General features: G+C 34.5%; 1 protein-coding gene across 1 annotated transcript in view; it reads left to right on the top strand.

The window, feature by feature from the left end:
- The window catches only part of LOC148954504 (uncharacterized), a 548,520-nt gene that overhangs the window by 501,544 nt on the left and 23,953 nt on the right, over positions 1-23,023 (top strand). Inside the window, exons 16-17 of the mRNA XM_089086303.1 lie at positions 1-2,097; positions 7,799-7,903. The exon at positions 1-2,097 is cut by the window's left edge and continues 4 nt beyond it. Coding sequence (XP_088942429.1) covers positions 1-2,097; positions 7,799-7,903 — 2,202 coding nt within the window. The remainder of the gene's footprint in view (positions 2,098-7,798; positions 7,904-23,023) is intronic.

The raw sequence follows: 23,023 nt of genomic DNA on the forward strand, positions 1-23,023 counted from the left end.
ATGCAAAACGAGAAGAGTCCAGTTCGCAGCACCGAAGCGTTGAATAAAGATCATTCCCCGTTACGAAAAGTACGAAAACGAAGATTTTTGCGTCGGATGCCAAGAGTTAATAGTGATGAAGATACAGTGCCAACAAAGCCTAGGATTACTTTTCACCGTCCGCAACGTGATTCTAGCGAAGAAAATGAAGTTATAGGAGCAGGATTGCCTCTTTTGCAAAGACTAAAGCTGTTGAAAGAGAAACAAGATAGAGAGGAGAAGAATAAATTAAGGCAATTTGAAAGTGAAGGCCCGCAAAGAAGCGGAGAGGATGATAAAAAAGTTAACCAGACTAAATTTGAGTGTGATAGTGTCGATGTAAAAAATGAAGCTATTGGTGCTGGTTTTCCCTTACTTCAGAGATTAAACCTGGTAAAGCAAAAAGAAGAAGCCACAACAGGAAAAAGAAAAGAAAAACTACAGAATCAAAGCCAAGCATCAAATCATGTAACAGCAATTGTAGAAACTCAAATGAAATTAAATGAAAATAATCCCAATCCAAAATTATATATGTCTCAGCTTCAAATACAGAATAACCAAGTTGAAGGTAGTGAGACAAAACCACCTGAGAGAAGACCAACTGCTGAGGAAAAATTGGGTAAGCCAAAACCCTGGAGTTTTGCTGCTCAAATGTGTAAGTCGTCAAAGATAGATACTAGTGCAACGAAACCCGGTCAGGCTCCTGTCGAAGTTGTGAATAGTGGTGACATTGAAGAAAAAACTAAAGTCAGTTATTTAATAGAAAAATTGAATTCTTCAGGAAAAGGTAAATGGAATAGTGTTGCAGATGCTGTTAAACAAGAACCGATCTTCGTAAAAGAAATATTACCTAAGTTGTTAAGAGTGAAAGAAAGCTGTAACTTAAAGAAAAGCGAAATTCGTTTAATTGACGAAAAGCCTCCAGAAACTTTGAAAATTAAGAAACATGTTATCATAAAAGAGTCCCCAATTTTATCACAGAAAATGGTGTCACTGGATACTGATGCTGAAACTCCTAGATCCCCAAGATCACGATTAGCATCAGATCCTACATCCCAACCCATGCACCCGAGGAAAAGTTCAAGACCAGGAATGTTGCCTTTAGGAAAGCCAAGAATTTACCTGTCAGTTGATGATCTTTCTCCAGAATTTATAGTTCTACCGTTCGTTAAACGACTTAAAATACTAAACGAACGGCAAAAATTAGCAGAACTTGAAAAAGAGGTTAAGACAGTTCGTAGTAAAAGCGTTGATTTTCTTCATCAAAAGTCTGACTACTCTTTAAGACAAATTGGAGGCTCCCTAGAAAGCGTATTTGACCAAAATATATCAGTGAACGCTTCTGACATTCACACCATCTCACAAATGACTAGCTCTAGCACCGACCCAGATATCGCAGACACTTCAAATTGGATACCGACATTTTTAAACATAATGATGTCTGCATTGAAAGGCCAGCCTCCGCCGTCTAAGCAAAAACTTGAACATGCTAAGGACCTCTTAATTGAGCAGATGAATCGGCCAAATACACATGAAAGTCCTCAAAATCCAAGCCCAGTTTTTCCATCTATTTCAGAAAACAACGGTGTCGCGGATGAGCTGCCATTCTCTCCTGAAGAAAATGAAACACTAGAAAGAAGGAGTCTTAAAAGTATACTGAAGAGACTCTCTAGCAAAGATCTGTCTGAACAACTTTCTATGTGTGGAATCAGTGGGAAAAGACTTTTACGCTCCCAAACGGTAGAGGGCTATGCAGCACGTCATTCCAAATTTCGCAAAGCTGCAGCTTTCCAACGAGAAACCCTTTCCTCACCTTCCAGTCAAGATTCTGACTTCAAAAGATCAGTTTCCGCCCCTCCAGGTCTTTCAGAAGATGTTCTAAGTCCAACTCAACCACAAAACCTGCAAATACCCGATGAGTCATGTACCATTGACTCATTTTCAAAATTCGAACTTAAGAAGAAAGAAGGAAGAAATAATTCGATATCTTCGTACTTAAACAATCTTGTAGACAAGCAAACTGACGATCGCATTTCGGAAATGATTCTTAGATTTAAAGAGCTTATACAATCAAAAATGGTAATTTTTTTTTTTTTTAATTTAGCGGCCCAAAGCCCGGACCTAAAGAAATCGTTGAAGTTTTTCATATGGCAAATTGAATAGCCTACACATTGTTCAGCTGTTTTAGAAAAAGTCTCAGGACCCTTTTTTGTGAAATTGAAGTAATGAATGAAACCCTGTTCAAACTTTTGGCGGGTTTCTTGGTGGTGTCAGATTTTTTTTCTGACTCAAAAATATGCTGAAAGCTAGAACATTCAACTTCAGACATAGCGAAAACTAAAATTGAGAAAGACTACGCAAAAGGTATCTTTCTTGGTACCAAAATCGTCACCCGTTTCTTAACTGAAGAATCATTCTGCTTTTGAATTAGAGAGTATGACTTAAACAGTGTCTGCTTAAAGGTCTGAATTTAGTATTTAATCTGAAATAGTAACAACAAAATACATTTTTAACTTTGAAAATGGCTGTAATACATTTTGTTATTATTATAAAAGTCCCAAGACCTGAACAACATTGTGGACAATGCCAAAGAGTGTCTTTCTTATTATTAATCTTCCCCTTTCTTTTTGTTAAATTTTCCCTCTTTCCTAACCTTGGGTTATTTTTTTCTACCCATGTGAAAACTTCTAACAAAACCTTCGTACTTTTGAGGATTAGCAGCATCTTTAGAGTTAGACCGTAAACACAAGTTTCAGAATTTTACGAATGTCTTGGATTTTATAAAAATTGAGTTAAACGTCGATTTTCACCAAGTTTGACTTTTCTGAAACATCATTTTTCTGATTTTACAAAATTTATCATTGCTATTACTGTCAATATTCCTAACGCAACAGGGATCATAGCATTTTTCTCTTACTCCCCTCCAAAAATAAATTAAATTATACAACCTCTTATGCCCATTTTCCTTGGTAATACTCCCTACATGCCTCATCCAAAACTACTACTTATACATACTAACGACTATTATTATTATTACTGTTGTCATTGATTCTGTTGTGTCAACCATTTTATGTCAGCCCTAAAAAACAATTCTCTAAATTCATATTTATGAAAGCATGCGCAGGAATTTTTGGTGTGGGGGACAGAGGTATATTTAACAAACAGTAAAAACGAGTCAAATGTATTTTAGAGAATCATTAAAATATAGCGAGATTATAGAAGTTTGCCTAAGATCTACTCCCTTACCTTACTATCTAATAACTTGAAGGTAAGGAAAACATGCGAAACTTGTCATAGCATGAACAGCGCTTGAGAAGAAAGGTTAAAAAAATTACACCAATTATTATTTTTATTTTTTTGAAAAGGTACACCAAGCCCAATGAAGCATTATTACCGTTGAAGAGTTAGAGCAACTGCATCCTGGTTCAAATTCATTTCCTAACTAACCAATACACTGCTAAAAAAAATTTAGGACCTTTAATATAAGCTCCTATCCTAGACGCTAAAGACAGTAGCGGTGCTTTGATTATATCAAACAGTTTGTTATAACGAACTGTAAGTAAGGAGCGACCCGGCTAAATAGTAACTGAAACTCTAAAAAACAGAATTTTGAAACCAATAGATACATCAAAGATTCAGATTTTTATTCTGATTTCAAAATATATAAGTTTCATCAAGTTTAATCTTACCCATCAAAAGTTACATGCCTGAGAAAATTTCCCTTATTTTCGAAAAAAGGGAGAAACACCCCTAAAAAGTCATATAACTTTAATAATCACACCATCAAATTCAGAGTATCAGAAAACCCTACATTAGAAGTTTCAAGTTCCTATCTGCAAAAATGTGGAATTTGTATTATTTGCCAAGAAAGATCACGGATGCGTGTATATTTGTTTTTTTGTTGTTGTTTTTTTCCCATGGGTGATCGTATCCACCAAGTGGTCCTAGAAAATTGCGGGAGGACTGATTCAAACGGAAATCGAAAGTTATAGTGCCCTTTTTAATGACCAAAAAAATGGAGGGCAACTAGGCCCCCTCCCAAAATTTTGAGATAACCGTTTTGTTCAGTATGGTTGAAAAATACAATAACTATGTCTTTGAGGATGACTTAATCCCCCACAGTCCCCGGGGAAAATTCTGCAAGTTATGAACTTTGCCCAAAAAAATGGAGGGCAACTAGGCCCCCTCCCAAAATTTTGAGATAGCCATTTTGTTCAGTATGGTTGAAAAATACAATAACTATGTCTTTGAGGAAGACTTAATCCCTCACAGTCCCCGAGGTAACGTCTGCAAGTTATGAACTTTGCCCAATGTTTACATATAGTATTGGCATGGGCGTAGGGAGGGGGAGGGGGGGGGGCAGGGGGGCAGCTGCCCTCTCCCTTGACCTTCAAATTTACATTAGATATGGCTGAAAAAGCAGATGGTTTGGAAAAAGCAGTTGATAAAACTCCATCACACTATCGACTGCCCCCCCCTAGACAATATGCTGCCTAATCCTGCCTACGCCCATGAGTATTGGTTATTGAGAAGTATACAGAAGTCTTCAGGGGGGATTTTTACTGGTAGTTGGGGGGGGGGGGGTGCGCCAGGGGTTAGGTGGCAGGATGTTTCCGCGGAGGACGTTTTGATGGGGTAAGGGGCATTGCTATGAAGGGGGGTATTCCCCAGCATTATTTAAAAAAAAAACGATCAAAAATTAAATTAAAAAACAACGATTTTTTCAACTGAAAGTAAGGAGCAACATTAAAACTTAAAACCAACAGAAATTATTACGTATATGATTGGGTTCGCTCCCTAGTCATTACATCGCTCTTTAGGCTAAAGTAATTTTTGTACTTTCATCAGAGCTATTTATTCTAACTAACGGCCTCTGTCCTTAAGAATTGGAACAAAATTTGAAGTTTAGCGTAAAGAGCAAGGTATTTACTAGGGGGCAAATCCTCTAATATACTTAATAAAAACTTACGAATATAGAAGTTCGTTACGTAAGTTAATTTGTAAGTTACGTCAGATCAAAATTTAGAAAAAGCTATTTAGCCAAAAAAAGTAAAATTAATGTGCAAATTTGGTTTTAATTATTCATGTATGATGAGCCAAAATTAAAGCTGCATTAATTCAAAAAAATTTCAGAAATTAAATAAAAAATTTTTTTTTAACTGAAAGTAAGGAGCAACATTAAAACTTAAAACGAACAGAAATTATTCCGTATATGAAAGAGGCTGTCCCCTCCTCAACGCCTTGCTCTTTACGCTAAAGTTTGACTGTCTCACAATTTATTTTTTAAACAATAAATAATTTTAGCGTAAAGAGCGGGGCGTTGAGGAGGGGACAGCCCCTTTTATGTACGGAATAATTTCTGTTTGTTTTAAGTTTTAATGTCGCTCCTTACTTTCAGTTAAAAAAAACTAGATTTTTTTTGTTTAATTAACTATAAAGTTGAAGCCAGAAATAATTTTGAGAGTTTTGGCAAAGAAGAAAAATTTTGTAATAGACCAAATACCAAGGAAGAAAAACAAAGGACAAAAACTTGGCAATAAAAAAGTTGCCCAAAACATTGTTTCTTACTCTGGTAAGCAGCCTGATCGCGTTTGATCAGAAAATTTAAAAGACAACGAATAAAAGATCGTTTAATTTATTGATTAATAGGCTTCATTCTCATAGATACAAGAATATAAAAATATTAAAATAAAACTTGGAAAAATGAAAAGCTTTTAATGAAACTGTTTACATAATCATGTTCTGCTAAAGGAACAGATATTTGTTAAAAAAAAAATACTTATTACGAAAGTTTAAAATAAAAATTAAAGAAAAAATGTTAAAATGAAAAGCTTATTAGTCAATAACTATTTAGATAATTATGTTCTGCTAATGGAACAGATAATTATTCTAAATTTTTTTATTTATTATAAAAGTTTAAAATAAAAAAAAACTATTACAATAGAACACTGAAAAATGAAAAGCTTATTAATCAATAACTATTTAGCTTATTATTTCTGTTAATGGAACAGATAATTATTCTAAGAACTACTACATTTTATAAAAGGTTTCTGAGATTATTGCCTTTATTTTAAAATTTTAGACAATTACATAACTAAAAGGTTGAGAAAGAATAGTCTAGAATAATTATCTAGTCTATGGTACTCATAGTTACGCTCAGTATAATACAAATAACTTGTAGAGACAATAGTTGGAGACCACCATATTAGAGCAAGAACGATATTGATAATACCTTCCTCAAATTCCTTGTCTAATATTTCTTGTGATCCTATCAGCTGATTTGAACAGGTGGAACAGAGACAAAGAAATGACAAATAAGGCTCATCTTTTTTTTTACAAAAAATAAAGATTTCTCAAAGCAAATTATTTCTAACAGCTCTCTAGGACAAATTTTTTACTTTATACTACAGACAAAATATATAAGGGACGAGAGCTGGAAAATCAAAATTCATTATATGAGTCAGCTAGAGATAAATTTTAATAGCTCCACATATTTTATTTATTTTTGAACCTCTAGCCACTTGATTGGCATTTAATTTGAATAGTTTATAAGATGGTCTTGAAATATAAAATTAACAACCCAATATAACAAAAAAAAATCTATTCATTAATAATTTCTTCTTAAAATTCCAATTTGAAACGCATAAAGCTTAACACGAATACAATTGATCTCCTCACACAGATAAGCAAAAAAAAGCTCGATTGAGAAAAAGGAATGTATGTAGTAAAACTAAGCCACATCCTCTAACCCCAAAAAAGAATCATTAAAGCTACCTAGCAACTTTCAATTTACCTATTTCAAAAATCCCGGTTCCAATTAATGGTCTTTTGGTGACTAAAGAAGAAGTTGAAAGTGATGAAACATTTTGAAAACTGAATATATGGAACCAATGATAGAAGAGCGCAAAATCTACATTAAAATTACTTTTGTGAAGCAACTACTAATCTTTTGATGGGTCGAATTAAACTGTCTTTGAATGCGTGCAAATATAAACTCAATATTTGAACACACTAACATTTCAATGCATTTAAGAGTCCATTAATCAGTGTTGCCAGCCGTTGAAAACAAAATTGCCTGAATTTAGTGATTTTTTGGTTGATTTAGGGATTTCCTTCAGTAATCTAGTGATTTATGTGCTGATTTAGTGATTTTTTAGGCTATATAAAAAATCAATTGAAATAGTGATAACTCACTAGGGGTTGCAACACTGCGACTAATGCTGTTTGATTTGGGGCTTATATTAGCTTAATATTACCTGCAAAGGCAAATTCTTGACCCCTGCACCCTACCTCCAAAGATGATTTCAAAACAATGTATCTGACTAATATTGACTACAATACATAGATTATGCTGTAAGATAGTTAATTACTTAAATGTTAGTTTTTAAATGCTGTTAAAAAAAAGTAAACACTTTTCTAACGCCCTGAATATTTACATGTCATTCCTGGACAGCTTAAATAGACAATTTACCAAAACCTTTTTTGCAACATGGCTTATTGTCTATCTCTTTATTTTAGTTTCAACCTTATTTCTAAGCTGTAAGCTAGTCACCACTTCAAATCCACTTTAAAACTCTGATAAACTATCAAAAGTTTAAAATTAGAAGACAAATTCTTAATTAATATAAAAAAAAAGATTTTCCTCTTCACTAAGAAATCCTTAAATTAAGATCGCATCTAACTGAAGTGATGAAAAGTGATAGGCTGGTGACAAATAAGAATTCAATTAGGATTGAAAGTTTTCTCCGTTAGGAAATTAATTTCCCTTTTTCCTTTATAGGACGACTTAGAAGTACGCTTTCAGGAAAAACTTAGCAAATTGGAAAGCGAGATCCAAGAGAAAGACAGCGTCATTGCCAAACTTGAAAGCAAGCTAATGGACAAGGTATTTTTTCTTCGTTATTTTACCGGCTAGCAGACACACATCACCCATAAGATATAAATTTCAGGTGTGACTTAGAGCCTACCTCAACACATGAGAATCAATTTGCCAAGACTAACAGTTTAAGAAAAGTAAACTCTTCAGTTTAATGCTAAACTCAGTTTTTTCTAAGTTAACGCTGGTAAGCCTTCAGAAGCATTTAAGCCTTACAAGTAGGAAAGAGTGTGAGGTAGGGATTTAACGGGGGCTTCTTGAGCTCTAATTTGGGTTGTATAATCCAGAAAGACAAACTAAGTTTCAGGATTGCCAGCAAGTGGCCAGTGGCAAACGTTAAAAATGTATAAGAACAACAAAGTTAAAAACGCTCCCATTAATATCTTAATAATAATAATGTTCATGGTTTTGCATCCATATTACAATTTTCTCTCTGATTTAACCCAGAATTTTACAAATTTCGGAAAACCTTATACGTTAGTATCTAGTAAAGATATGAGGCTGAAACTTCTTTTCTTTTAGGTTGCCCAATTCATAATACAAATCTGTTAGTGAAGATTCTATTTGTCTTACACAAAGTATTTCCGATATTATCAAAGTCCAGGGCCATTTCAAATGAAGTATGGAGTTAGACATTTCAGAAGAATTTCCTGGGTTATAATTTAGGTTCCCAAAAGGCAATTCCCAAAAGTTCTGTTCAGGTACCCCGGCTATTTTCCAAGATAGCAAAATGTTAGTCATCTAAAATCTTGCAGGTTATTTTAATATTCCCAGAACATTAATATATAATTGTTGTCTAGGGTCTCTCCTGAAGGAAACAGGGTCTCTCCTGAAGGTCTCTCCTGAATAATAACGAAGAGTAGCACCTTATGGTACCACAATCAATACTCTTTCTGAATATAATGAATATGTTACCGTAGCAATTCCCTCTACCCCCCCCCCCTAGTGATGGCAGATATACCCCTACGCAAGGCCTTAGGAGGAAGAGTGCCCGGTTTAAACCTCTCCCCCCCCCCCATGAATCTGTGTCCGACTCGTAAAAACGTAAAAAATGCATATAAACAAATTTTGATGGATTTTTTGAAGTTTTTTTTGCAAAACACCCCGTAAGTAATATGTTCATATATTGTTTTTTATTTGCTTGAGTTTTTGTTTCTCTTCAATTACGGGTATTGCGATATATTTCTTAGTCAATAACATCATTTCAGTGCGAGAGAATGAGAACAAAAGAACGAATTACATTAACCAAAATTGTTTAAAACCGAGGATAAAAATATAAAAAAAGACGACAATTTGACTATTGAAAATTTTCAGCGTATTAAAAAGTAAAGATTTTACTACTATGGTGGGTACTTACGTATTATTCAGAACACACTTGAAAAGTGAAGTCAGGTCAATTATAATGAGATATACAACAATATGATGAAAATATAATAGTTTAGAGTAGGAACCCTTCTTTACTTCCTACGCTTACATAATTTATGCATGTTTCTTGGATGTAGACATAAGTTCAACAACAACTTGGATGTAGACATAAGTTCAACAACAATTGCTGGATGTAGACATAAGTTCAACAACAATTGCTGGATGTAGACATAAGTTCAACAACAACTTTGGATGTCGACATAAGTTCAACAACAATTGCTGGATGTAGACATAAGTTCAACAACAATTTGGATGTAGACATAAGTTCAACAACAATTGCTGGATGTAGACATAAGTTCAACAACAACTTGGATGTAGACATAAGTTCAACAACAATTTTGGATGTAGACATAAGTTCAACAACAATTGCTGGATGTAGACATAAGTTCAACAACAATTTGGATGTAGACATAAGTTCAACAACAATTGCTGGATGTAGACATAAGTTCAACAACAATTTTGGATGTAGATATAAGTTCAACAACAACTTGGATGTAGACATAAGTTCAACAACAATTGCTAGATGTAGACATAAGTTCAACAACAGCTTGGATGTAGACATAAGTTCAACAACAATTGCTGATTAGTACACAGTGGTACTCTATGGTTGGTTATCGACTCTACCTAGTTTAATGTATGTTTATAGGTCATTAATTATTGTACAGTGGAATGATAAGCACATAAGTCGTATCTTTAAAAAGTGACGATCGCACATTTTAAGAAAGTGTGTTCACATGATAGTGTTATTGTAGCATTGAATGCTGACAAGGAGAAGTATTTGAACTATGAAACAAGTACAAGTGGTAGCACTATTGGAAATGTATGCGTGTATTGTCATTAAACTAAGGAATTAAATTTCTTTGGAGTACCAAAAAAATCAACTCTCATGATGGTGGATATGCGAGATTGAGATCTCCGGAGATGATCGCACTCAAAGAGAATGCCAACATAAAAATAATAGTTGATGAAGAGGGGCATCTTCATGCTAGTGCTTGTGGTAACATGTTACCCAGTGTTACGTCGCATCGTCAGCTTTCGGGTATTAGCATTCAACGGAAGATCAAAATAAGACATGCATACTCTTCTACTAATATCATAAGCCACATCTTGTCTATGTGCAGGAACTGTTACCTGTATAAAAATAATATGGTAATAGAGAGTGAAAATGCTGGGAAAATAAAAAGGACATTGGCAGAAAATATCACTAATGAATATATAGATGAATCGATGAACAATAAAGTGTCAACAAACGTTATTAATACTATTGATCATATAGTCAATGAACCTAATAATAGCAAAGAGGAAATGTATATTGGACATTTAGGTGAAACCCCAGTAAAAATAGTGTATGACACAAAATGGAATAATCATTATTCTACTGATTACGAACTAAGAGAAGACAATATCTATAGCATCAAGAGAGAACATGATGAAGTATTTTATGGAACAGATCGAAAATGTCAAAGGTTGTTCAATGACATTAATAATGTATAATAATGTATGAAACATATTTTTTATGTTAATATTCTACATATCATTATTTCAATAAAAATATTGTATGCATTACTTTGTCATATTCCCATTATTTTTAGGGTATCCTAGAACGTCAAACCTTTAGGATATCTGTTAAAACGTTGGTGAAAAGGAATTTTCAGAAATAAAGATACTACTACTACTAACAGGCTCATAGCGGATATGTTAGAAAATGAAATAGGTTAAAAGAACTTTTACTTTTACTTGTCTGAGAGAGAGAGAGAGATGAGCTGAATTTTTTAACTTGAAAATCTCCACTGACAAGCATACACCCCGTCCGGATGCACAGACAGAGAGAGTTTTCAGTTTTCAGAAACAGGAACATACACATTCTATAATGGTTAGAAATATCTTTGAAACATTTAAAGGAGCTAATTCGATTCACAATTAAAAGTTCTAGGGTTGTTTCTTGTTCCCCTTGCTAGGTTTCTTCTCATGTTGTGTGTGTGTTGTTTGGAAACTTATTATTTTGTATTTTTACTTATGCTGGTTCATGATTTTACTTGTGTGAAAGTCTGTTGTTTCTTGCTTCCCTTGCTAGGTTTCTTCTCATGTTCTGTGTGTGTGTTGTTGGAAACTTATGATTTGGCATTTTTCCTTATGCTAGTTCATTATTTTACTTGTGTGAAAGTCTGTTGTTTCTTGCTTCCCTTGCTAGGTTTCTTCTCATGTTCTGTGTGTTTGTTGTTGGAAACTTATGATTTGGTATTTTTACTTATGTTGGTTCATGATTTTGTTTGTGTGAAAGTCTGTTGTTTCTTCCTTCCATTGCTAGGTTTCTTCTCATGTTGTGTGTGTGTTGTTGGAAACTTATGATTTGGTATTTTTACTTATGCTGCTTTATGATTTTACTTGTGTGAAAGTCTGTTGTTTCTTGCTTCCCTTGCTAGGTTTCTTCTCATGTTGTGTGTGTGTGTGTTGTTGGAAACTTATGATTTGATATTTTTACTTATGCTGGTTCATGATTTTACTCGTGTGAAAGTCTCTTTTTTTCTTGTTTTCCTTGCTAGGTTAACTCTAAACTAAAACTCTTAACTGAAACTAAACTAAACTATAAGTGCAACTAAAAACTCTAAGCTAAGATTCTAGGCTAAAACTCTAAGCTAAAACTCTTAGCTAAAACTAAACTAAACTATAACTCTAAACTAAACTGCAACTCTAAATTATAACTCTTAACTGAAACTAAACTCAACTATAAGTGTAACTAAAACTCTAAGCTAAGACTCTAGGCTAAAACTATAAACTATAAACTAAAACTAAACTAAACTATAACTCTAAACTAAAACTATTAACTAAAACTAAACTAAACTATAAGTGTAATTAAAAACTCTAAGCCAAGACTCTAAGCTAAAATTCTTAACTAAAACTAAACTACAACTCTAAACTAAACTAAAACTAAAGTAAACTATAAGTGTAACTAAAAACTCTAAGGTAAGACTTTAGGCTAAAACTCTAAGCTAAGACTCTAAACTAAAACTCTAAGCTCAGACTCTAAACTGAAACTCTAAACTAAAACTCTTAACTGAAACTAAACTAAACTATAAACTAAAACTCTTAACTAAAAGTAAACTACAACTCTAAACTAAACTAAAACTAAACTAAACTATAAGTGTAACTAAAAACTCTAAGCTAAGACTCTAGACTAAAACTCTAAACTAAGGTTATAAACTATAACTCTAAGATAAACCGCTAAACTAAAACTAAACTAAACTATAACTGTACCTAAAACTCTAAACTAAAACTCTAAGCTAAGAGTCTAAACCAAAACTCTAAACTCTAAACTAAAACTATTAACTGAAACTAAACTAAACTATAAACTAATTTTTTTAACTAAAACTAAACTAAACTATAAATCTAACTAAAAACTCTAAGCTAAGACTCTAGGATAAAACTCTTAACTAAAAATAAACTGAAACTCTAAACTATAACTCTAAACTAAACAATAACTCTAACTAAAAACTCTAAGCTAAGACTCTGGCTAAAACTCTAAAATAAAACTAAACTAAACTATAACTCTAAACTAAAACTCTTAACTAAAACTAAACTAAATTATAGCTCTAACTAAAACTCTAAGCTAAGACTCTAGGCTAAAACTCCAGACTAAAACTAAACTAAACTATAACTCTAAACTAAAACTCTTAACTGAACTAAACTATAACTCTAACTAAAAACTCTAAGCTAAAACTCTAAGCTAAGACTCTAAGCTAAAATTCTTCACTAAAACTAAACTACAACTCTAAACTAAACTAAAACTAAACTAAACTACAACTCTAACTAAAAACTCTATGCTAAGACTCTAGGTTAAAACTCTAAGCTAAGACTCTAAACTAAACTACAACTCTAAACTAAACTAAAACTAAACAATAACTCTAACTAAAACTCTAAACTAAAACTCTAAGCTAAGACTATAAACTTAAACTCTAAACTAAAACTCTTAACTGAAAAAAACTAACTACAACTCTAACTAAAAACTCTAAGCTAAAACTCTAAACTAAAACTAAACTAAACTAACACTCTAAACTAAACTAAAACTAAACTAAACTACAACTCTAACTAAAACTCTAAGCTAAGACTCTAGGGTAAAATTATGAACTCTAAACTCTAAACAAGAGTTCTAAACTAAACTAAACTATATCTATAATAAAAACTCTAAACTAAACTCTAATAGAATTGTCTAACTTGATTTTCATCATAGTCTATTCCATAAAACCAGGCTAGAATTTCATAGAAATGTTGATTTCCCTCTGTAATCAATACACTTACAAACCTCCTTTATTGGCCTTGAAAGACACATTGTGGACGTAGGGATAGACGAGAAGAATCTGTCAATGATGTAAACTTCTTTCTGTATCCATTAGGCTTAGAAACATCCAACAAGTTGACCAACACACAGGACAAAACCAAGAAACAACATCAAATCAACAAACAGAACTAAGAAACATCATCATACCATCAAAAAAGTTGACCATCAACAAATAGAACTATGAAATAACATCAAATCAACAAACAGAACTATGAAATAACATCAAACCAACAAACAGAACTATGAAACAACATCAAATCATCAAACAAGTTGACCATCAACAAACAGAACTATGAAACAACATCAAATCAACAAACAGAACTATGAAACAACATCAAATCAACAAACAAAAATACGAAACAACATCAAACCCTTAAACAAGTTGACCATCAACAAACAGAACTATGAAACAACATCAAATCAATAAACAGAACTATGAACCAACATCAAACCCTTAAACAAATTGACCATCAACAAACAGAACTATCAAACAACATCAGATCAATAAACAGAACTATGAACCAACATCAAACCATCAAACAAATTGACCATCAACAAACAGAACTATGAAACAACATCAAATCAACAAACAGAACTAAGAAGCATCATAAAATCATCAAAAAAATTGACAATCAACAAACAGAACTATGATACAACATCAAATCAACAAACAGAACTATGAAACAACATCAAATCATTAAACAAGTTGACCATCAACAAACAGAACTATGAAACAACTTCAAATCATCAAACAAGTTGACCATCAACAAACAGAACTAGAGGAGGGGGGTTGCATTTTTGACAGAGTGGAAAGATTTTGTACGGGGATTAATTTTACATTAGGGGGGGGGGGGGTCCAGGAGTGAAATTTCCAGGGGGAAATTTTACCAATTTTTTCTGAGGAGACGGAACGGATGTGCAGCTAAAACTTCCAAGTCAACAATACTTGATGTTCTCTGCATAATTTCTTGATACGGTATGATAGTTCAAGCTCAAGGCATGTCCATTATAAACAAAATCTCAAGGCTGAATTGTGATGTAATAGAAACCTTACGTAAGTCCATTGACCTAGAAAGAGACACGTGATCCTGTCCCGTTAGAATCGATTATCCAGCAATTGTTGTTGAACTTATGTCTACATCCAAAATTTTTGTTGAACTTATGTCTACATCCAGCAATTGTTGTTGAACTTATGTCTACATCCAGTAGTTGTTGTTGAACTTATGTCTACATTCATGTTGTTGTTGAACTTATGTCTACATCCAGCAATTGTTGTTGAACTTAAGTCTACATCCAATTTGTTGTTGAACTTATGTCTACTTCCTAGTTTTTGTTGAACTTATGTCTACATCCAGCAATTGTTGTTGAACTGATGTCTACATCCAGCAATTGTTGTTGAACTTATGTCTACATCCAGCAGTTATTGTTGAACTTATGTCTACATCCAAGTTGTTGTTGAACTTATGTCTACATCCAAAATTGTTGTTGAACTTATGTCTACATCCAAAATTGTTGTTGAACGTATGTCTACATCCAAGTTGTTGTTGAACTTATGTCTACATCCAAAATTGTTGCTGAACTTATGTCTACATCCAAAATTGATATTGAACTTATGTTTACATCCAGCAATTGTTGTTGAACTTATGTCTACATCCAAAATTGTTGTTGAACTTATGTTTACATCCAAAATGTTGTTGAACTTATGTCTACATCTAGCAATTGTTATTGAACTTATGTCTACATCCAAAATTGTTGTTGAACTTATGTCTACATCCAAAATTGTTGTTGAAATTATGGCTACATCCAAAATTGTTGTTGAACTTATATCTACATCCAAGTTGTTGTTGAACTTATGTCTACATCCAAAATTGTTCTTGAACTTATGTCTACATCCAAAATTGTTGTTGAACTCATGTTTACATCCAGCAATTGTTGTTGAACTTATGTCTACATCCAAAATTGTTGTTGAACTTATGTCTACATCCAAGTTGTTGTTGAACTTATGTCTACATCCAGCAATTGTTGTTGAACTTATGTCTACATCCAAGTTGTTGTTGAACTTATGTCTACATCCAAGAAACATGCATAAATTATGTAAGCGTAGGAAGTAAAGAAGGCTTCTTACTGTTTAGTAACATATTTATGAAAACTACAAAAAAGAATTAATGGAAATCAGGCCGCCCAGGACGAATTACATAAAATACCTAACCTATGCACCTCTGTAAATTAAATATTGAATTAAAATAAACCTGCATCGTAATTCATTTCACGAAAGTATGAGCTAATTATAACCGAATCCGAATAAAAACCGTTTTACTCAGATCAAACAAAGCAAACTTCTTGAGTTTGTTCTGGATAATACATAAGTACCTTATTGTGTTTTCTTGTAGTATTATGAATAGCATACGACTATATCTGGCACTGTTAAGGGAAGGTACGAGGCGCATTGTCACGATAGCAACCAATAAATTTGTAAATAGTATTGATTAAAGAATAAAATAGTAAAGTTCTTTTGTTATTATTGCATTTCAAGTAGAAGAGCCAATAAGCAGAATGTTACCATACTATCTATAATTTTTACATAATTATGCTGTTTTGCTTATTTGCCCTCCTTCTTTTCCCTTAGTCCACAATCTTCCCGACCCTCTCCTTCCCCATTAAAAGTAGGCAAGTAAATATAAGCAAACAAATAGTTTTTTTTTTTATTTAATTCAGATATACAAAATAATCAAATGCACAATATACGGAAATACCCAGTATGGACAGCCATAAGCTTCTTTTAAAAATAACTGGTAAAAAAATATGTAGCTGGACCTACCGAGTTGATTCAACCAATATCAAACAATCTTGTGCAATGCTTAAAAAAACATCTGGTTAGACTCGACTCCAACATTTAAAAGCACACGCTTTTCTCGGGTTCCTCATCCTTGTTTACTATCTCCTCCAATGCTAAAAAAAAATTCTATTCTGAATTTTTGTTTTATCCATGCACTGTAAACAAAAAAAATTTGTTGTTTATAAGACACTTTCTAAAAAACTAAATGAATAAACTAAACATGAGCAAAATTTATTCAGTGCCTGTCTAGGTGACGTCGTTCTGAGAACAAACTTAAACAAATAACATTTTATAATCATACGCAGCGCAATAGCGCTGCATAAGTAAGGAACGATGTTGGCACAATGTATTATTTATTTTTCCATACCAGAACACTTCGTATCGAAGGAGTTGTCGTATAAACTTCGAAAAGGGCTCGTCCGATTGGAAATTGGAATGGCTAGCGCCCTTTTTAATAGTCGAAAGTGATTGGAAGGCAACTAACACCCAATCTACGCCCACCATTTCCCCAATCACATCCAATCAAAATTTGAGATAGCCATTTTGTTTAGCGTAGTTGATTTCCAGGTAGAAATTATAGGGGGACACTCTCCCACAGCCCTCGGGACAAGGGTCATAAGGTTTGCCCTGGGGCATATGAGGTTTTTATAGCAAGCGTTCTTGTAGAAACTTCAAAAAAAGCTCATTCGATTGGAAATTCAAAGGGCTAGTGCCCTTTTTAATAATCGAAAGTGATTGGAGAGCAACTAACCCCCCCTGTCACGCCCATCTTTTCCCCAAAGACATCCAATTGAAATTTTGAGATAGTCATTTTGTTCAACGTAGTTGAAAGTTCTGGAAACTAAGTTTTGAGGATGACACCCCCCCCCCCTACAGCCTTCAGGACAAGGGCTGTATGTTATGCCCTGGAAGCATATAAGGTTTTTATAGAAAGCGTTGTCGTAGAAAGCTCAAAAAGTGCTCATTCGATTAGTAATTGAAATGGCTAGTGCCCTTTTTAATAATCGAAAGTGATTGGAGGGCAACTAACACTCCTTCCTCACCCACCATTTCTCCAACACATCCAGTCAAAATTTTGAGATAGACATTTTGTTTAACACAGTTGAAAGGTCCGGAAATTATATCTTTGAGCAGAACACACCCCCCACAGTGTTCAGGGCAAGGGTTGTAAATTACGCCCTGGGAGTATATAAGGTTTTTATAGAAAGTGTTCTCCTAAAAACCTTATATGCCTGACATTTCAGTCATTTCGAAAGTGAAAGGGCTAGTGCCCTTTTTAATACGCTAGTCGAAACTCATTGGAGGGCCACTAACCCCCTTCTCACGCCTACCATTTCCCCAGCCACATCCAATAAAAATGTTAATATAGCCATTTTTTCAACATGATAAACCCCCCACAACTCTCAGGGCAAGGGTTGTAAGTTATGCCCTGGGGGATATAAGGTTTTTATAGAGAGCGTTGTCATAGAAACTTTGAAAAGGGCTCATTCAATAGGAAATTGAAAGGGCTAGTGCCTTTTTTAATAGACAAAAGAGATTGGAGGAAAACTAGCACCCCTCCCACGCCCACCATTTCCCCAAACACATCCAATAGAAATTTTGAGATTTCTATTAGACGCATTGTCAGTTTAATATACATATACTCATATTTATTAATCAAAATGTTAATATTATTTGATTTATTAAAGTTATGAAAGTAAAAACGTTTAAATTTTTTTCAGTTAAGTCCAAATTGTGTTCTTGCCTTGGGAAGGCATACGGGTTTTGAGCTCTACTAATGTTAATTTCTCCTCGTTTGAGTTTGACTCCGTTATTTATTGTAATTTCTGTTCGTTTTGGGTTTCATTTATTTATCGATGCTGATTTGTGGTAGTTTCATGCTTGGTAGATTATTTGATATATATATACTATATATACTATATTGTAGATATATACTAAAAAAAATACAATAAACTATACGGTTCCCTGCTCTAAACTTAAAACTCTAGCTGCACCCCTGTATCCAGTGTGCCTAGCATGGATTCATTAGCAAGAGACCATATCATATAAATGTAAAGTGAAGTTTTCTCATTAATATGTGAATGATTGAAATTCAAAGTCCCGCTATTGAAATTTGGATTTGAATAATCAATTTCAATAAATATGTTACACTTCTTTCAGTCAGCTTTTCACGTATTTGCGTCTAACTGGCTTCTTTGATTAAATTTTTACTTATTTGTCTCTTCCGCAAAAATATCCACCGTTTCTTCTGTGTACTTAGAAGTTGCTGATCAGAAAAGGTAAAGAAAAATCAAACAATTCTTGTAAATGGCCTAATTTTCGGAATCCAAAGTGAATTATTGAGACTGTTCTTTGATGTGTAACAGACCAGGGACAAACATGTGATATGGGCAGGGAATGGAGGGTTTAAACTTTAGGTATAGCCAAGGTTTTTTTCGGAGGAGAATTTATCGGAAAATTATATCGTTGTCGGTCACGGACCCCAAAAATCTATAAATCTTAACCAGTCTCAAAATTTCCCCGGTAGGTCTGGCCCTACCGGTGAAATTGGAAGACACATGTCATAATTCTCTTTGTCACAAAATCAAGTCAAAATTCAAAGTTTCGAAATTTTTCCAGGGTTATGCTTGGAAGTACACACAAAGTAAATTATATTTGTAAACATCGCTGGTTAGTGGGAACATTTTTGCCACTATGTACTTCCAGAACTTCCAACTTTTTTTTAGGGATTTCCTGTAGCGAACCTGGTCAAGACTTTAGTTTTTGTAGCCTTAAACAAGATAAGCATGGTCCTACCTCCAGCTTTGCAAATGTCGTCTTATGTGGGAGCTGATATCAGGAATACTCAGATAATATCCTAGAATTTTGTCTACTTTTTTGCGTGGTTCAGTGGTGTAGATTTTCCAGTACCATAAATTCGTGAAGTCCAATCGCGTCCGAAAAAGACAAGGAAGCAGAAAATTTCTTCACAAGGGGTGTCCCTGAGTTCCAAGTTATCTGCTGAGAAGTCTCACCTCGTCTTCCGGTTTTTTATAATTTTGAATCGAAATGCAAGAACATTGTTTCGCCGTCTCGTTTTGTGTGGTACAGTAAAAGGACTAGTAATTCCGTATGTTCTCCTATTAAGACCGTGGGTTGAAGTTCTGCATACTCGGCCAACCAGCAGGTCGGCATTGGCTTTCGACTAGTACAATTTACATCCCACATCATCAAGGTAGCTGGACAACAAGCTGATGATTGACTGCTTGTTTTCTGCGTCACTTATGTAATTATCTTTTTGTGCTAAACAACACGTTTGCAGCCGAATGCTGATCTTAGGACAGCCATTAGACCTGATCCTCCTCCCGTGTCAAACGTCTTTGATTGAGGATCCAGCTAAATACCTACCAAAACCATTAAAGCGCTTCAATATCTTTGGGTGGCATAGTCGACGGATTTCTTCTTCTTCTTCTTCTTCAATTATAGGCTTCGGACGAAACCATTTAACCTTTTTCGTATTGTCTGATTATGTCAGGGGTGTCCTGGAAAATCAAATATAGAAATTAGACTATTATTATTCAATAATAGAATTTATACATCATTGATGAAACCACCTATATTTAGGCAATTTAAGACAGCTTTGAACAATTCGGCATCATCAGTTGAAGAGTGTCTCCTTTGTGTTAGTTGGTCAATATTAGGGGTTAGCTTAAGGCGCTTGAATATAGCAGATAAAGTTGGCCATTCGTTTTTATGGTTGAGAGTTGCCACAGGGCAACCAAAAAGAACATGGTTGATGGCCTCATCATAGGTTTGACATAGGTGGCAAAGAGGGCTCATTACTGTTGGAATGGTTGTGTTTTGATAGTGATAAGTTTGGCTGTTAAGGCCAGTAGCATTTGATCGTATTCTTTGGTACATCTTTTAGTCTTTCCGGGATGTAAATGGAGAAAGGTTTGGTGGGCATTTGTTTGCTAGATAAATTTTTAGGCGCCAATGGTTTACATCTCTTACTGGGATAGGTCTTCCAGAAATTATTTCAAACTGAAGGGCAGATTTAGCTATTTCATCTGCCTTGTGGTTCCCTTTAAAACCCATATGACTTGGGATGTACTGGAATTTTGTGGATATACCTTGTTTAAGTAGTTGGTTCAATAGTACAAGAGTGGCGGAGGTATCATTATCTGGGTAGTCTGAATGTTCTGGTGATATTGAGGCAAGGGCTGATTTTGAGTCTGAATAAATTATAAGAGGGGTGTTTCTTGGGGGGTTTGGCATCTTTATAATGGTTTCCAATGCAATGTTGATGGCAGGTATTTCAGCTGTCATGATACTTAGATCATTTTGGAGCCTTTCTGCAGCTGCTATACCTAAAGATGGGAAGTCGACTCCACAAGCAGTCCTACATTCTGTTTTTGAGCCATCCACAAAAATTGGGATGTGGTGGATTTATCTCTGACACTGAAATTCATGGAATGATGATTTTACATACGTAAAGGAAAGATCTGTTTTAATAGCTGGCGCATACAAAAGGTTCACTGCTGGGTAGTGGTTAGCCCAAGATGGAATCCGGGGGCATATTTGAAATAACGAAGATGAAGGTAGGGGTTAAGGTCATTTAGGTGGTTGCAAATTCTCATGCAAGGCCTCTTAAAGCACCAGGGTTTCTTAGCCAGTCATGTAATCTATGGGAACTGTTACCATAAATTTTTGTGAAGTAGCGGGCAAGTAGGATGTCTCTACGCATGGCAATAGAGGTGAGACCACTTTCACTGAGGAGGAAGTTGGTTTTGGTGTGATTCCTGAGGCCAAGTATAGCACGGATCATAGTATTCTGGACAGTCTCCAGACTGCATAGTAGGGTATTTGAGCGTGAGCCATAGACAATTAGTCTATAATCAATCTGAGATCTGATATAAGTCTTATAGAAATTTATTAGAGTTTTTTCATGGCAACCCCAAGGCATATAGAGTAGCCTTTGTAAGATGTGCATTTTTCTGAGGCATTTTATTCTCACATTTTCAATGTGGGGCCTGAAAGTTAGTTTTTGGTCTAAAGTGAGGCCAAGATATTTAATGTGCTGTTGCTCTTGGATGCTAACACCAGTTAGGGTTAGTAGGGCAGATTGGAGATTTCTCTTATCATAAAACTGTACTATAGCTCATTTTTATGCGGTACTGGGTAGGCATGAATTTTTGGAGAAACATTCAAATGCATAAAGCAACTTTTGTAAAATAGAATGGGCCAGTTCAAATTCATTTGAGGTAGACCATAAGACTATATCATCTGCAAACTGAATATTTGTTTGGGGTAGGTTCAGATCCCATAAATATAGTGAAAACAGGAGACAGCTGGGGACAGCCCCTTGGGGAAGGCCTTTGGAGACAGACTTTTTAGAAGTGATGAAGGAGTTTACTCGGAGAACAAAAAAACGTTCGGATAGGTAAATTTAAAGAAATTCACTACAAATATTGGGAAACCAATTTTTGATAATTTTTGCAGCAGAAGTGGATGTTGGATATTATCATATGCATTCTGGAAATCCAAGAAGGCTGCAACTAGGATTTGGTTGTCTTTCAGACACTCAGATATGGCGTTGGTTAAGCAAACAAATGCATCAATAGAAGAATGATATTTCCTAAATTCTGTTTGGGTATGTGGGATAAGGTGGTTAGATTCAGCAAACCAATACAATCAGGAGTGAATTATCTTCTCATATAATTTTCCCAGAACTGGGGTGATCATAATGGGTCTGAAGGAGTTGGGGTCCTCTTTGTGTTTATTTTGTTTTAATATAGGGATGATGAGTGATGTTTTCCAAGCAGATGGGAAGAAAGAATTGCTCCAGGCATTGTTGAAGAGAGATAAGAGTACTTTTTTAAACTCTATTGGAAGGTGTTGGAGCAAAGATGGATGGATCTGGTCGTGGCTGCAAGATGTTTTGGGTTTGATTGAATTGATTGCTTTATTCAGCTCAATCATTGTAAAACTTTGGAGTAGATACTGGGACCCAGGCAAGTCAAAATGGGGTGTTAGGCTGATCTGAGGTGGATTATGAGGGGTGTTTTTGGATCTCTTCTAAAAAAAATCTGCTAAAAATTCAGCTTTTCTTTTTTGGTTTCCAGCTGCTGACCATTTAGAGTTAGCTGGTAATGGAAGGGGTTCTGTGTGGAGAATTTGCCACACATCTTGTCTAGGAATTTATGAATCTTTGACTCTTGTGTTTTGTGGGACACTGATAAGAGAAAGTTTTTGCATGCCTCTTCTTTTGCAAGTTTGATTATCCTCTTAAGTTTTGCCTCTGCTTGTAGCTTTGCTATATATTTTCCAGTGGATGGGTTTCTCTTGAAGGATCTGATGGCATTCCTTTTATTGTGCAAAGCCTCTTGGCAAGAGGATGTCCACCATGGCTTTGGGGGTTTGTTATTCTTCAGTGTTTTAGGGCTTTGGGACTGGGGTATGGTAAGTTTTGCAGCATCAAGAAGTAGTGATGTGATTATTTGATGGAGATAGTCACACATGTATTGCATTTCTTCTAATGCAAATGATTTAG

This window comes from Artemia sp. Qi Xiang Cuo, chromosome 3, assembly GCF_049724085.1.
Source record: "Artemia sp. Qi Xiang Cuo chromosome 3, ASM4972408v1, whole genome shotgun sequence".
Taxonomy (NCBI): Eukaryota; Metazoa; Arthropoda; class Branchiopoda; order Anostraca; family Artemiidae; genus Artemia; species Artemia sp. Qi Xiang Cuo.